This window comes from Tympanuchus pallidicinctus, unplaced genomic scaffold (genome assembly GCF_026119805.1).
Source record: "Tympanuchus pallidicinctus isolate F22 unplaced genomic scaffold, pur_lepc_1.0 scaffold11, whole genome shotgun sequence".
In the NCBI taxonomy this organism is placed as follows: Eukaryota; Metazoa; Chordata; class Aves; order Galliformes; family Phasianidae; genus Tympanuchus; species Tympanuchus pallidicinctus.
In genome coordinates, this window is record NW_026294627.1 from 10,912,845 (window position 1) to 10,930,453 (window position 17,609).

The following is a 17,609-nucleotide window of genomic DNA, read 5'->3' on the forward strand; positions in this document are numbered from 1 at the left end:
TCCTTTAGAGTTCTGCATTGAGAACGGTACTATTTATCAGTGACATAGATATGGGATCAAGTGCACCGTTAGCAAGTTTGCTGATGAACCCAAGCTGAGTGCTGCAGTTATAGGACAGAAGGAAGGGATGCCATTCAAAGAGACCTACAAAAGCTGAAGAAGTGGGCCCAGGTGAACCTAATGACCTTGAAAAAGGCCAAGTACAAGATGTGGCACTTGGGTCAGGGCAATCCCAGATGTTTGTACAGACTGGGAGATGCATGGATTGAGAGCAGTCCTAAAAAGAAGGAGCTGGGCATACTGATGAATGAACATGAACTAGTAATGTGCCCTTGCAGCCAGAAAGCCAGTCATATCCTGAGCTGCATCAAAAGAAGCATGGCCAGCATGTCAAGAGATGTGGTTCTCACCCTTCATCCTTGAGAGACACCCTCTCGAGTATGAGATCCAAACCACTCTATGATTCTATTGCTTGATCTTGCAGTACTGCAACTGCAGTAGTGGGACTTGTCAAGCAGTTGGCTTGTGGAATAGTTAAGGTGTGAACAGAGATGCTCAAGCACAACAGTTCCAAGTCCCTGTGGGGTTGGGCTGATGGGAGGTGGATTCATACAGCAGTGCATGTGGACATGGATATGTACAGAGCAGAGCACAGTGTTTGGGTCTGAGCTGGAAATGTTTTTGTGTGAGTTGGGCGTGATTCGCACCCTCAAAATCCATCTTCCTTTCCAGCATGAACATTATGCTTATTAAACATGATAAGTGTGTATTTGCACTTTCTATAATTTCATTTCACATTCATAAAGCTATGCAATTTTGATTAAACGCTGATATGGAAACAAAAGTATTGAAAGATATTCTTGACATTTTTGCAATGGTTGGCCAGTTTTCCATTGTATTTATTGCAACAAGCTCAAAAGCTGAGCTAACCTAGAGCAAGTGCCTTTGCCAAAGATCGTGGTGTGCTTTTTTAATGTAAACATGCAAGGATTCATGGGAACGTTCAGTGACCTCCACAGCCGGCATAGAAAGGAGCCTTAATTCACTTGAAAGTGCTTTGGTAATTGGAATACATCTTTCTGCCAGTATAATTGAGGAGCTGATTAGTTAGACTTACCTTTCATGGGTATATTTCATTTAAAATTACTGTTAATGGCTCTCAGGTGCCCTTATAAGGGATTGGAATCTACTCTGAATGAAAAGCATTAGCAATTTATTTTTATTGATGAGCATTGTTTTTGTCTTCTTACAAAAAAAAAAAAGAAAGAAAAAGAAAGGAAAATCAAAGGTAAACATGCAGCTTATCTTGATGGTGGAGATTTTTCAAACATGATGGGAAATCGCAGGGTGTGCATTCTGGCAGTGAAAGGGTGTAGCCTGCGGGCAGGTGGGGACGCAGGGAGGGGAGCTGAGGTCTGGGTTCTACACAGGGCTGCAGGGAGCAGAGGGAGAAGGAGAAGGAGGATGATGAAGATGATGAGGATGATAGTAATGACGATGAAGATGATGATGAGGATGACAAAGGCAATGAGGATGCCACTTCCACCATGACTGAGCAGGAGCTGCAAGACTTCAGCCCGCACTTACACCACTGCTAGAGAAAAATGAGCATGGTCTGCAAGCGGATGAGATCGCTGTGCAGCCCCATGAGAAACCTTCCAGGAGACAATTCACAAACCCAGGCGGAAGAAAGATAAAGAAACCTGAGCTTGATAGATCTCTCCAAATAAATTAATTCATGTGCAGGGTGCAGCTGGTTCCCAGCATGAAACAAGTGCCGTTTGCAAGGACCTCACAAAAAGATAATGAAGATTTCAGCAAGCTTGAACAGTAAAGCTGAGCACAAAGCAATGGAAACAGAGGCACTGACAACTGTGGGAGCTGAATTACTACAGAACAGGCAGAATTCCTATTGAGGATTTTCTAATAAGGAAATTCCACCAAAAAAAAAATAAGTGGCACACATCAGAGCAGGCTCTGGCAGCACTTTCTAAGGCCATCTGAGAGGCACCAGGCAAACAGCAGAAGACACCACAGAGATTTAGGTGAAATTAAATTGTATTGGGCACTGCAAACAAATGCAAATGCAAATACACGAAACAGCTTAAACAGTCATTCTGTGTTTGCTCTTTTTGCATGAGGGATGCTGATATTTGGTTATAAGAAATACTGGTTCTACTCTGTAAATATGAAAAATTGTGCTGTCTTGAATGGGAAAAAAAAATGAAAAACAAATGAGCACAATTAATTTTACTCTTGGTGCAACACAGAAACCATCAAGATGTACCAAGAGGTTAAGGTACTGCTACTGCTGAAACCTTTCCTATACTGTTTTGCTCATCAGTGTTTGAGGCCACTTGAAATATTTCCTGGATAAATGAACTCAGAAACCTAACATCTGTGTATCTGCCAGTGCATCAGTATGAGAACCTCAGGTGAATGTTGCTATGCGTTTTAGGTAATGCAATTCACTCTGCTGGACACTTTGTATCCAAAGAGAAAAAGAAGAAAGGGTGTTTCTTTATCACAGTGTCATCTGTGTACATCCCTCATACTGAAACCCATCTCAGTGCAGCAGGGACGAACACAACTTTTGCCTCTCCACCATTTGCAAGGCACTGCCCCTGTCAGCCTTCTCCCTGTGGGACACAGAAAGATGCAGCCAGGAGCCTGCGATGCCAGAGGAAAAGCAACCCTCTGAGCCTCCTCAGCAGGTTGGTGCTTTATCTATGCCCACAGCCTCTTCACCACTGACATGGAAATCATAGTTCGTGCCTCTTACTGCGTGGTAGGGTTCCTGACACCTTGCAGGGCCATCCTCATTGCCAGTGGCTGGTGATCAGTGTAAGAACCTAACAATGCATTTAAGTGCATGCTCACCAGTCTAGCACAGAAGTGAGTATATCCCCACAGCGCCTGTGTCATTGCAGACTGAAATGCAGTGAGCAAATACATCAGGAGGCTGTTATCAGACAAAGACTGAAGCAAAGGCTTCTGCTTCAAGGGCCTTTAACATCTCACCTCAAATAATGGGTTAAATTCTCTAACTCTCATAGATTCATCAATACCATGTCTTGTTAAAAACTCCTCCATTTTTGAAGGAAACAGTGAACATTCAGACTGAAATTGGACACGTAGACAAAGAAACAATTGCATTCAACCTAGAGGAGCATCACTGCATAAGAGGATGTACACAAAGATGGCAGTGCAGGTGTCCCTGACTGAATGTGTATTTTGTAGGAAGTGGGACACATTCAGAAACAAAACCAAAACATCGCTTTCAAGATGTACTGTACTATGTGGAAATAACGTGGCAAAGTATCACTGTTATTGCCGTGGTCAATGCTTCTCAGAGAATCATAGAACCATGGAAAGGCTTAGGTTAGAAAGGACCTTATAGATCATGCAGTCCCAACCCCCTGCCGTAGGCTGGTTGCCCCCACCAGCTCAGCTGCCCAGGGCCCATCCAGCCTGGCCTTGAGTGCCTCCAGGGATGGGGCACCACAGCTCTTTGGCCAGCTGTGCCAGGGCCTCACTGCCCTATGAGTAAGGAATTTCTTCCTAACATCTAACCTAAATCCCCCCTCTTTTACTTTATAGCCTTTCCCCCTTGTCCTATTACTATCAGACTGTGTAAAAAGTCACTCCCCCTTTTGCTTATAAGCTCCCCATAGGTACTGGAAGGCTGCAATGAGGTCTACCCAGAGCCTTCTCATCTGCATACTGATATATATCTTGGGTTGGAATGAACTCTAAAAATCATCCAGTTCCAATCCCCATTTTCATGTGTCCTGAGCAAGGAGTGACACCTCATTCTCAGGTCTGGCCCTGAATCATCAGGGTTGCCCCAAAGCTAGGCAGCAGGTGCAGGCTGGGACCCGGCCCTTTGGTGGTCAGTCCATGTGGAGCTGGACTCTCCTGGACACTCCTGGACACTCCTGACCCTTATCTTTTATGTCAGTAAGCAAAGAAAGCTCCAGCTGAAGTCTGAAGCCCCCCCAGGTGCTCCATGGCTGCAGAGGCTCCAACAACTCTGGTCACTGCAGTCAGTTGCCATTTTGCGGCTCTGCTTTCAGCCCAGCACTTACTGAGAACTTAAGCACTCCTCATGCTGTGAGCACAGTAAATCTCCAGTTTATTGGCCCTGACACAACACAGCTTGACAGCACCTTTACAGAAATACTTGAAAGCTGTGTCAGATGCACAAATATAGAGATGCAAGTTCCTCTTCGCTGGAAAATACAGATATCTTATACGAATCTCCTTTTAGAAAAATAAAACAAATGCAAGAAACCATGAATTATATCTTCCACCCTCATGAGCGTTATATACAGACAAATGCTAACATCAGTCTAAACGTGCCTTGAACTTAAGAATTATTTAGCTTTCTACAGAACTTTACACCCAGGATTACACCGCCTCCACCACGCACTAATGCACTGCCCAGCCCAGTAATCTTGGGATAGAAAGTACCCTGGCTGGGGGAGGGAGAAAAAATGCTTTATAATACTTCAGATTTTTAAGATGTGATAATAAACATTTTACAAATGTGCTTTATTTTTTAAAATCAATGGCTATCTTCAGAGAAGGCTTTGAGGATACTTTAAATGACTTCCTAAAAGAATATTTTCCAGCTTTCAGACTTCCTTAAATACCAGGTGTTGATAACCTTGTTCTGTGATCAGATACAAAGCTTGGCTAAGGGCATCTGTTCCTCCCTCCCACCCAGTGTAAGGTGACTGCAGCTGTCACTGCCAGCTGCAGGGTACAGAAAACTCAGTGCTGTTGCGTGCAACCGTAGGTAGAGACTTGGCCAGCATAATGTGACAGTACTGTAGATCTCTGGCATATAACATTTCCAGTTACATCGTTCAGTGAAAAGCCTGGTGATCCTTAGTGGTGCAGCCCATAGTGCGTGGCGCCAGCGGCCCCAGAAGGATGTCCTCATTGCTTGTGTTTGTTGCTGGCCTGATAGACCCAGCCTGGCCATGGTGCTTCAGCCGCCCTGTGCCGACTCCTTGGGCATTTCGAGTAACATGAAATGTTATCTGACACTGCCAGCTCGTTGCTTCTGTTTAATAGCATGTTATATTTAGCAAGAATGCCATACTTTGCAGACAAAAGAACGTGCTTATGTGGACCAGTAAAATCCAGATCCTACTGTCACAAGTTTTGCTAGCACCTAGGAAAATGGTTGGGAAAGTATTCTTTCCCCTTCTGACCTCACTATTCTGAAGGCACAATGCCACATTCCAGAGATGGTATCTCCAAATATTCTAACAAAAGGACAGCTCCAACTGGTAACTGCAAGCCACTCCTCTCTGAAATTTCAGTCCAATAAAAGTTGTGATCTTAACTTTCTCTAAGCTACTGTGAAAACCTGTGCATTTAATTCATAATGATGCACACAAAAATAAATAATTTGGTAAGATGTATATATTTGTACAAAATATAAGATATGGACTTACAGTGTTAGCTACTAATGTTCTTAACTTGAGGGCTTTGTAGATGACTATTGTCTCACACTGGACAAAAAAAAAAAGCAACAGTATGAGGTGTAAAAGCAGTACTGTACTTTCATCTTGTGTATGAGAAATAGCAAATGTGAAAATGGTACATCCAAGAAACAACAATCATGTCTATAACAGTCTTACCTGTATAACACAAAACTCCCTGCACTGAGCCATCCAGTTATCCCTGAAAAAACTCAATGGCAAAGATGTTGTTGTGTCCACCTGGTGCTTTCATTCAATCTGTCCCCACTTCATTTGAAAGTGGACAGCCATAGGGCTTAGTGATGTGAAGTCTGGGATTCCTGGAAATTATATATTTCTTCTTCCTTGATACAACAAAAGGAATTTCTAGTACCAGCCCAGATGGGTGGGTATTTCAACTGAGCTGTGGGAAAAATGCAGTAGACTGAGACCATGTAAATGACGCTGTGAGAACCTCCTCACTGGTCTGCCTGAATGCTGAACTGGAGGAACTATTATACATGTTGAGGTGAGAGGTTAATTTAGTTTCCATGGTCAGAAAGACATGATCTATGACTATCAGACTTGCGATGGGGCTTTCATAATGAGCACAGCGCATGGTTGCAAGAAGCTGAAATGTCGCCAGCTTTAAATGATGAGCTAGAATTCAGTGACATTTCACCACTCCTTGATAGTCTTTATATAGAAGTTGCAGTCTTTACACACCTTGGCGCAGAGCACCATAGGCTCAGACCACCTCAATGTAAGCAAATAAATGCATGTAATTAAAAAAATGCACTTTTTTTTTTTTTTCATTTTGTATTTAAGTACTGTTCATATTCTTAAAATTTCTGCAACTGCTGCATTAAGGACTTCAGTTCCAACAGCAAGGGTGCATTCTGAGGATGATTTTCTATTTAAGGACTACAGGCAATTAGTTTTTAAGTTATTATTACTCACACAGCCACCTTTTACTGCATGTTTCTGTACAAGCATCTGAAAAGCTACAATATAATTCCACATGCAAATAATGTCAATCTACCAAATTAATAGCACACATCTAAAAAAACAACTCATAAATTTCAATATGAAAACATCTAAAACATGACTTCTCTTTTTTTTTTTTTTTTTTTTTTTTCCTTTTCATCTTCCAAGGGGGAAAAGAGAACTAAATGAAAAACAATTCCTGTGTTCAAAAGTCAGGTCACCGTGACACAAAGCAGTACAAACCAATAAATCCAGCAGTGCTGACAATCCACCCTGGCAGTATATATACACAGGCTTTTGAGCCATAGAAGTTTGGAAGGGCTTTGGCCATTGACTCCGTGGCTGCAAGCTGACTTACCCGAAGGAAAGGGAGGTCAGCACGCCATGACTGGCACACGAGGCAGGAGGAGGGCAGCACCACACCCTTCTGCCTTGGGGTTGAGCCAACAGTCTGGGCAGGTGGGAGTCATGGAAGGATCCTGCACATATTACCATATGCTACATTTACATCATCTAGACATCACCTTTGGCATATATATGCTAGCAGTAACTGACACAAAGATTTGTTTTAGATAGGAGCACAGTAAAGAAGCTGAATTTCCCAATTAAATGGAATTACTAGCATATCATCATAAAGCACTGCAAAAGAGTGTTGAGGTAATAACAAAGCATTTACTGATAAGAAAATGGTCTATAGAAAATGGTCTTTGAAAATGTTGAGTGAAGTCTCAGCTTCTCTGTTTTAGGTACAACACCAGAGACCACAGCTGAAGGAACAGCCGGAGTTCTGGAGCTGCGGTTTATGGTGCACACACAGAGCACTGCAGAACCACAGGAAACCTGCTAAAAGGTTTTCAGGCTCTGTTTGCCTCCATCCTGGACAAACCAACATTTGTCCTTCCATAAATGCTGACAAAAAGATTGATCAATCCTTGTCAACAAGCATTGGACCTCTTGGTATTTCTTTGGCCCCAGCAGGCACAAAGGGAAACAAGCTGGGATGAGAGCTTGCAGCTCCGATGGTCTCCTGGGCTCTGTCCTAGAAAGGGCTGCCACTCCAGGCAGCTTGATGTTCAGAACAGAAATGACAGTACTTGGAGCTCGTGATGCCTTTGCAAAGCTGAATGACAACAGAAGGAAGCAAAGAAAGCAGTGGACTTCATGCTTTTGTTTGCTCACTTAAGTAACAGCAGAAGGCGATGCTAAAGGCTTTATGTTAAAAACACGTAAACTGTAGAGTATGAGGGTTTCAGGCATACATACCTGGAATTATTTATCATAAGATAAATAACTTCTGGTGTCACCTAGACAAGGTGCCAGAGAACAAAACAGTCTGTCTGCCGAAACACCTTCCTTCCAAAATGCAAAATGAAACACAAGAAGACCCAGCCTTCCTATGACTTATTCAATGCAGAGAGAAGTAGAATAAGTTGCTTTATTTGCATCTACTTGTAAAACTCAGGTTAAAACAAACAAACAAACAAAAAACCTTAATTTTTTTAAAAAAAATTAATGCAATGAAATACAGGCAACTAAAAAGCCTCTTCATCTGTAAAAAAAAAAAAACCCTCAAAGAAAAAAGGTTTGCAAGTCATTTTCTGGACAAATGTGCAATAAAAGTCACAGTAAATGAGATTTCCATGAGGAAGAAATTAATCTGGTGTCCTGATTACTGTTAATGGCATCTGTGTAATCTGGAACAAATGATGGCATCGGAATGGAGACTATTGGCTCCTCATAAACTCTGTTCAAAGCTGGAAGATCTTAAATTAAACTACTCTTGTCCAACTTCAGACAATCAAGTAATGAACGCAAGATTTTCAAATTGAATCAGCAATCATATATAAATTAGCAATCATATTTATCCAAGTTTGTCCTGAGTTGTGCAGTGGACCATTTAGCATGATCATGAAATTCCAGGATTTTTTTCTGTGAGTTAGAGATCTTCAAGAAACACCATTTGATAATGTGGTAACCTTTGTAAACTATTCCCAAAAGACATCTTTTCTTCCTTTTTGGATTATGCCTTTGAGACAAACATAGATAATTTCAAACTAATCTGCCCTACTTGTGGGACAGTGACACAGCAGACACTTGGAACAAATGTTAGGGCTTCAGCAAAGGCAGATGTTGATTTATCCAGAGCATTCCTAAAGCACACGTAATGCCTGCTCCGTTTTCTGTTTTCAGGATTAGGATGTTCCATGAGCCAGCAGTGTGCCCTTGTGGCCAAGAAGGCCAAGGGTATCCTGGAGTGCACTAAGAAGAGTGTGGCCAGCAGGGCAAGGGAGGTGATCCTTCCCCCCCTACTCTGCCCCGATGAGGCCACATCTGGAGTAGTGTCCAGTTCTGGGCTCTCCAGTTCAAGAAAGACAGGGAATTTCTGGAAAGAATCCAAGTGAGTTGGATCACAAATACAGTTTGGGATCTGGAGAAGCATCTTCCTGACGAGGAAAGGCTGACAGATGTGGGACTGTTCAGCCTGGAAAAGACTGAGAGGGCCAGATAAGATAAGGCCAGGCTTTTTTTGGTGGTTCCCTGTGACAGAACAAGGGGAACTGGGCACAAACTGGGAAACAGGAATTTCCATCTGAACATGAGAAAGAACATCCTTACTGGGAGGGTGACAGCACTGGAACAGGCTGCTAAGAGAAGTTGTGGAGTCTCCTTTTCTGAAGATGTTCAAAACCTGCAGGACACTTCCTTGTGCATCCTCCTGTAGGAAACCTGCTTTAACAGGGGGTTGGACTGGATGATCTCCAGAGGTCCCTTCCAGCCCCTAGCATCCTGTGATTTTGTCTTGTGTTGTGGAACTACTTTTAGTACGGGAAGTTTCTGATAACAGTTTAATCTTAACTAACATAGAAAGTCTGGTTATCCTGGTAAATCATTTGCTTAAACCCCCAAGGAATGCATGAAAATATTGTTGTTACACAAAAGATGAATGGTTGAAATGGACAACTGTATAACTGAATGTAAATACAAAGAAAATTAAAGAAAACAAAACTTTGGTATGTAGAAACAGAATTTTGTGTTATTTATTAAAACACAATTGCTTTCAGGATGACAGTTGAAAGTCAGACAGTATTGAATAAGTAAGAAATATCTTGTTTAGGGGCAGTTAAAAGTTACGAACCTAGTAAACAAGCACAAAAGTCTGCTTAGACCATTTTTCCTTGGGTCACTTCTTTGCCACAACTCCAGTGGGTTTTGTACTATGTAGGAAACTTCTATTCCTATCTGTTATGTAGCTTCCTCTTGGTGGGCCTTAGCTTACCTGACAAAGACAAGTCCATTCATCCCATATTACATACCATAAGCAGAATGCTACCACAATGGATGCATCCAGTGTCTAATGGGGAAAAGCAATAGCATATGGCCAGCAGTTATCCAGGACTTGCAATTTCCTACACTGATTAGTGCTAGAGAAGCTGGGTATTGTCTTTAGTGACTGGCAAAAATTTGTCAGATTTTAATAATCCAAATTCTTCTTGGGCTTATCCATCTCTTCATCTGAATATATCAGCAGTTTACTGCCTCAAATATAAGTAGCTTCATGTCCATACAAAAGGAACAACAACCATCGCATTATTGTTTTTAGTCAAATACTTCATTTCCAGGAAAACCATGACATTCTTCATGAATGTATAATGCTAGTTTAGCCCAACTCCTCATACAGTTACTCCAACTAAAACAGCACGCCTTTGAAGTAAAAATATGTAGCTTCACTAAATGTATTAAGATGAATGTTAAGTATACCAAAATGTTTGTGGTGACATTTTCCACTTCTTTTTGTTTCTAACCTCTCTAAAATTTGATGGTAGTGTTGGTTAAGCATACGGAGGAATTCAAACCATCAAGATTATTGATAGTCATGGAAAATATTTCCATTTAAAACTTCTGAAATACATAATTTTTAAGTTGCTAAATTTAAGAGTACAACAATGTGTTTTAGCTTTACTAAGTGCCAAACTTTAAAGGAAAATAACACAAACTGAAGCTGTGTGGGTTTACATACATCTTAATTCTGGTGTAATATATACTGAAATTTTCCACTGCTTTCTGATTTTCGAAGAACTGCACTGAATGATGCAGAAAGAAGCACACTGGTATCAGAATTTCAATACAATATGAGCACAGAGAAGAACATGAATCCATATTCACATGTTTTACAGAGAGCGCTTTAGTTACTCATGAAGGCATTGCAGTGGTATCTACTTAAACTTGAACAGCTGACTTTGAAAGGATATTTCTGTGAAGCAGATTAGTAAATAAAAAGTCAAATATCCGTGAGAAAGTGTGGGCAATATACATTTTAATTCCCTCAAAAACTTCAGGACCATGCGCATGCCCACGTGTACACATGCACACATGCACACAATGTATTAAAAAGTTTTCACCATGACATATCAGAAATTTGAAAGTGTGTAATATGTAAGAAAAATGTATAAGATAGCTGTTCTTAGAAATCTGAAAACTCTATTGTCATTCTTACGCATATCTAAATAGCAATCTACCCAAGTTTACAAAACATTTCTTCCGACTGTTGTGATTTTTGCAGCTAAGGAATCAGGAACTCACAATATGTACATCAAGCTTAAATGGCTTGTGTATGTTACAAGTACAAAGCAGTAGGCAGGGTATGACAAACACACTGAAGTCCTGACATTGCAAAATCTTGACCAAAATAAACAAACAAAAACCGACCCAGAAATCATCCCTATGGTAAGAGAAAAGACATTTCACTTCTTGTGAAAGAGAAGAGGTTTCACCATCCCTGCCAGAATCTTGGGCAGCTGTGCAGCAATCACCTCTGACATCATCTCAGGGAACTCAACGCTCAGTGCACGGGACTGGAGAAATGTGTTCAGACAGAAGAGATGGAGCTGTTTCACTAGCTGGATTTAATAAAATACAAACAAGTAAGGCTATCAGCAGTGCAGCCAAATAAATATGCTATCAATCACTTAGCTCACACATCCATCAGCTCACACATCCACATTATATCTTAATACAATATTCCTTGAACCAATAATGAGGATAACTTGCTATTCTCTATTAAAATAAAATTCCAAGGCAAAAATCATAAATATAGCTAAATGACATGTCCTAAAAAAGTCAGACTCACTAGCATGAGAACTCACTTATTACATGTACCATGAACAACAGAGTTATTAAAAATTATTCAAGCTTTTATTTTATGCTCATGTTCAACAAAAGAAGTCTCAATGCCTTGTTTACTAGATGATATTCAAACATTGCCCCAAGGACTGCATTTTCTCTTTCGAGGTTTCCCATAGCTCTGACTATGATCATATCTGGATATGCTGATAATGTTAAATTTCATAGGCCCTTGTTGCTAGAAAGCAACTGCTACACATAGGAACCCTTTCACCTACCTTCTCTAAGAAGTACCAATTTTTTTAGTTTTTCTTAAAGACCTATGACCTTTATGTTGTCTAGAATCCTATTAGAGCTTTACCAATGTGTGGTCTCTCCAGTGGGATGGCTTATCTTGTATCACCTATTTCTCTCAGCCTGAGCTGGAAGAGGGAGTCGCACTCAGACATCTCCAGACCAAACACTACCCCAGCCATCACTCTGCTGGATATTCTGCTGCAAGCCTCTTTCACTTGCTTCCATTGAGGCTATTTTACTATGTTAAATTTGAAATGAAGAAATAACTCAGTACTCAATTCTTCTCTGGATGTTGTGAGATCCAAACTGAAAATTCTTATTCCAAGTAAGGCAGGAAGGTCTTCAATTCCAAGCAAGCCACATGCAAACATCATATGACAGATTCCTTAAGCACCTGGCTAGCATGAGTAGGACACTGGCCAGGAACTGTTTTTGCAAGTAAAAGCTGGCTGACTGGATTCCTGACAAGGATTTAGCACTGACAATCCCAAATAATGAGGAGTTCAACTACCAGTATATCTTGTAGCTAATCTCAATATCCTCCCCTTCGGAACGTTCTGCTGTCTAACTTTGTATTTAAGGATTATTAGGGTGACAAAGATGATACAGGTCCTGGGGCATCTTCCATATTAGGAAAGGCTGAGAGACATGGATTTGTTCAGCCTAAAGAAGACTGAGGGGGGATCTGATCAATGTTTATAAATATTTTCCAGTGGTGTGCAGTGATAGGACAAGGAGCAATGGCCAAAAACTGGAACATAAGAAATTCAACACAAATGTGCAGGACTTCTTTACAGAACTTCTTTACAGCGAGGGTGAAAGAGCACTGGAACAGGCTGCCCAGAGAGGTTGTCGTGTCTCCTTTGGAGATATTCACACCTGGCTGGATGGCTACCTGTGCAGCTTACTGTAAGGGAACCTGCTTTAGCAGAGGGATTAGACTTGCTGATCTCTAGAGGTCCCTTTCAACCCCTAAAATTCTCTGATTCTTTGATTTTCATCCTTATCCTATTCATCTTCTGATGTTATCTGACAAGATGCGACAGCTAAATGGTCAATGTGATTTCTGTGCAGAGCAAAAGTTGATAGAGAGAGGTCTGTGCAGTGGATCAAAGGATTCCAGACTACCTGGTGAACCACATAATTATCAATATTGTTGCCTCTCTCAACCTTCATAAATGGGATTTTCAGCTTTTTCTTCCATCAAAAGGAGGAATTAGTGACAAGGAAAGCTTTTATATGAAAAAATGAATTTATTCACAAAAAAAAAAAAAAAAAAAAGCACATAAGCACAAAAGAATACAAAGACCTCATCCTTCCCTCAACTCTCTATGACCTTGTCACAACCAAGAATTCAAAATCACTTTTCTTGAAGTATTTTAGTGCCACTCCACCAGTCCATGTTCAAGCAGAGGTATGGCCTTGTATCTCTGCTTCTTGCCTCTCTTGCAGAGATGCAGAAGCCACTACAAAACATTATTCGCATGGGTAGAGAGTATCATTCCTCAGTTTTAATGGATGCTAAGCCCAGAGGATGCATGCTGGATTTTCAGGGATGTGGAAAGTATTCAGATATATCTTTTAAAACACTTATGAATTTCTGCATCACTATTAGAGATCTCTGATATTAATCAATCCCAGAATATGAACGGATACTGGAAAAAAAACAGCATACAGTATATGTGTAAAAATACTTGAATTAAGGAAGAAAAATCAATGGCTTTCTTTTGAGTTCCCTATTCTCTACGTTTTGTAAATATTTTTTATGAACATGTACATACATACAGACACATGGAGTCCTACCAACAATCTTAACTGCTCTAGATACAGAAATAACGCAGAAGTAGTGTTCAAATACCTATTTTCAAATATTTAAACATTTTATACAGTATGTTTTGATTACCAAATATACAGCTATCTCTTCGTTCTATTCACACATCAAAGGAGAGGTATACTTACATTTTTTTTAGTTTAGAAGTGTTAACCAGACACTTTTCATAAAATTTCCTTTATGAAATTCAAATTGCTTCTGACTTAAAAAAAAACAAGAATAACAACACAAGTTAACAAGTAAACTTACATCATGCATGGAATCCATCAGTTTTGTAAGCTGATAGAAACGCTGGGAATTAGCCACAACACCTTTCTGGCGCAAGCCAATGGCCTTCACCAGTTCTCTAATGTAACTCGTTCTCATCTCATCAAATTGGCTTTGACTTCTTAGACCTTCCAAAGGAACTGAAAAGAAAGCAACATTTGTGTTGCAATGTATTCTTAAGGCAAAAAGAGAGATTTAAGTAAGGGAACAGATTATATTTCACAGTGTGCTGTGCAATTTATTATCTGCCAAGTACTTCTTCCTGTTAATCAGTTTATCCAGAAATAGTTATACAACATACTAACCTCTGATGTCTAGAAATAGGTATAGATGAAGTTTAAGGCCATGCTGAAAGAAGAATGCAAAAAGAACCCCTCTGGTCCTTAAGGAAATATATCATAGGTTGGCTTATCTTACGTTGCCGAGAGCCTGCCCCCCTTAGAGCATATTTATCCTACATCTAGCTGGAGTGCTTTGAAATGGCATCATGGAATGAATTAACAGCTTCAAATAATGTAGACAGTAAAGCATCCAAGGCTCAGGTTTCCTGTTTGGACTTCTCTTACTCAAAAGAGCAGATGTTCTCTTAGAGTCTTAAATCTGAATATTTCTTAGATAATTAGCAGACAGAAGCAAATGGCTCAACTCACTCTGCTCTTAATGGTCTGTTGTTAGGACCAAAATGAAGGAATACAGAGAATACCAAAAATGAACCTGTTAGTGACTCCTAGTAGTAAGATCATGCTTGAGCATTGATTCTATGTTCTGGCAGCACTGTAAGGAAACTTTGATACAGTCTGAACACTATTTTCCATGACAGGGCAGCATGTAATATATGTCTTATAATTTATGTTGTTGAAGACACTGAAATGAAAATTCTAAAAAATAAAACTTGAAAAAACATCCCCAACTGGCACTCAAATTTAAATCCTTGCTTTGTTAAAATAATCATATATTAAAATAGAATCTAGTTTCAGAAATACTGTTTTTGATAGAAAAATTCTTTTTCCCTTTCCTTTTTCTTTTTCCGATGACATTTCACACTGTAATGTCACTTTTAACATTTCATCTTCTGACAGCACATATACAAGGAACAACATAGGCAGCTCCATCTTATCTTGTTACCACAGCTCCCTATATTTTCATTGGAAAATATCAGGTGAGAATAGGGCACATGACATATTCACTGTTGTAGAAGCAGCTTTAGAAAGACATGAATTACACTTCATAGGTATAGATATAGGTATAGACATAGATAGATACATAAAGAAAGAGAAGGTAAGGCAAATAAAGACATTTGAGGCAAACATTAAAATTCATAATTTTCTTCATCTAGAGCCCAGAGAGAGCCTATACAAAGCAAAGTTCAAATCTCTGCTCTGAAGCAGAATTTTCTTATTTCATGGGAGACTGTCCAAGAGAGGAAATGATCCAAGTTGACACTGACCACTCATGTCAGTACTTTCTCAGACAACTGAATGTCTGGGGGAAGGATGGAGACATATATATGTATATATGTATATATGTGCATACATATCTACAGAATAGCAAGCTGACTACAAAGACATGTGTCTAAGAACTGGCATGTAGAATTCAAATTCTGATACCAACCCAAATCTGAACTTAAATAAAAATCAACAACAGAAGTTGTGATTGCTTCCACATATCGAATAGCAGCTTGGCTTTTAGGGACGTGTCATGTTTGATTTCTTCTGGCAGCTGATGATGATGAAATGCTGGACTAAGCATGTTGTACTCTCCATAAGACAATCCAACTTCCTTATATCATATTCTGTCTGAGCTATTCACTGTATTGGTTCCCACATGTGTGGCCTCTGTTACATGGAGAACTATTTAGAACTTTTGGGTATAATTAAGGCAAAGCATATAACATATGTCTATATGTAAAACATAGTAAATAAGGAACTAGAAAATCGAAACAATGGCAGAAAATAAAAAAGTTGGTCTACTTTTTGCAAAAACTAATTCTACTTTTGAGACAGTTTTAAAACTGTCAGTAATACAGTAGGAAAAAAAAACAGAAAAAGACTACACCACAGTAACATCAAGGGAAAAAAAGTAAAACTGAAAATGTTAAAAATAAAGCTGGGGTTTCCATTCAGATTTAGAAATACATTGTGTCTGATATTTAGTTATGTGCAATACACATTACTGTGTCTTTAAAAGAAAAGCCAGTGGATTATAATAAAAACTCAAATAGAAAACAGAATGAGATTGAAAGATTGAAATGGTCACACTTTCACATCTGAAGAGGATAAAGGTGAACAGCATGAAATAGAAATAATCTTTAAAAATACTTTATATCAACAATCAGGTTTTATGCTTTTTGAACATTGTTTTGTGGAGAGTATTGTATTTATACAGTACCAAATGTTTACTAAATGTCTCAGCAACAATGGTTAGGTGTGTTCCTTTTCCCAAAGATCTGACAAACTGTTTTTTCCTATAAGACAATAAGTAGAGGAATGAACAGAAAGCAAAACTCATGAACATAAGCAAAAATACTTTCATATTATTAAATTCATTTCTTGCATACATACAAGCACATGATCTTAAAAGTGAGTTTATAATGGAAGTGCAGTTGATAAAGAATGGTGGCTTAGTGATCACTGTTAAACTGATGCACCCAGCATTGAGAGGGAGTGGACCACTGCAGCATTTTTTTTTAATTATTTTATTTGAGCTTACTGGTATGTGGAGTTAAAATATCACAAATGTATCTAAACCTAACTGAAATGTATGACTTCCCTCCAGCATTTTCATAGATGCAGGATTTCAAAATGTGATGAAAAGAAGATGGAAAACATTTATTATGGGAATATATTCAAAACTCTGATGTAATTCCAAGAAAGAAACTGCAGTTATATTGCATTGGGATTATTTTCTGTATTATTTCTATTCCACTAGCAGAGTGTGTGCTATTTTGCTATTATGCTAGTAATTTTTATATTCCTATGAACTACGCTTACTTTACTGTCTATACTCTGCTGATGACAGACTTCTGAAAGCATGAGCTTATGTAAACAGCAGGCAAGAACAGCCTAAGAGGGAATAAATTTTAATTCCTTATCTTTTGTTGAGTCTTTGTACAGCCAAGAAACAGGAAACTCAGTAAGTGTGCACAGAACCAAACTTCAACATTCTTCCACTTCTAGTTCTAGGAGGTGTTTAGTTTTATTCCTAAAGGTAGCAGTAAAATTTTAAAACTTCCTGTTTGTGGACTGTTTCAGGCATCAGCTGATGACTTTCCCAGTATTTTAGAAAAGGCTTCAGAAGGGAATCTCATCAACTACCATATTTTCCAATTGCAGTTCAGTGCAGTGCTGTATACTGCATTCTTACAAAGATGCATACAATTGAAGAGATCACAAATGTTGTACTCAAGTAAACAACTAAAAGAAGTTAGTCTATCCACATCTGTGCTAAACCTTGGCTTAAGTAGAAAATGTGAATAAATATTAGTATTGTTTGCCATGTCCACTTTTGCGAATCTTTTGAATAAGCATGCTTTAACTTCTTGGCCAGAATCAATCCCTCCACCAACAAACCTCAAAGTCAATCAAATATTTATATATTTCCAATGCCTGTAGGAGATTTTTATCTGTGTAGTG

The 17,609-nt window shown here is 39.3% G+C and overlaps 1 protein-coding gene across 1 annotated transcript in view; it reads right to left on the minus strand.

Moving 5' to 3' along the window:
• Nucleotides 1–9,468: 9,468 nt before the first annotated feature.
• Nucleotides 9,469–17,609, minus strand: part of PGR (progesterone receptor) — a 37,345-nt gene continuing 29,204 nt past the window's right edge. Inside the window, exons 7-8 of the mRNA XM_052670913.1 lie at nt 13,960–14,117; nt 9,469–11,359 (exon numbers count right to left, since the gene is read on the minus strand). Of these exons, the coding sequence (XP_052526873.1) occupies nt 11,204–11,359; nt 13,960–14,117 (314 nt within the window). The 3' untranslated portion in view covers nt 9,469–11,203. The remainder of the gene's footprint in view (nt 11,360–13,959; nt 14,118–17,609) is intronic.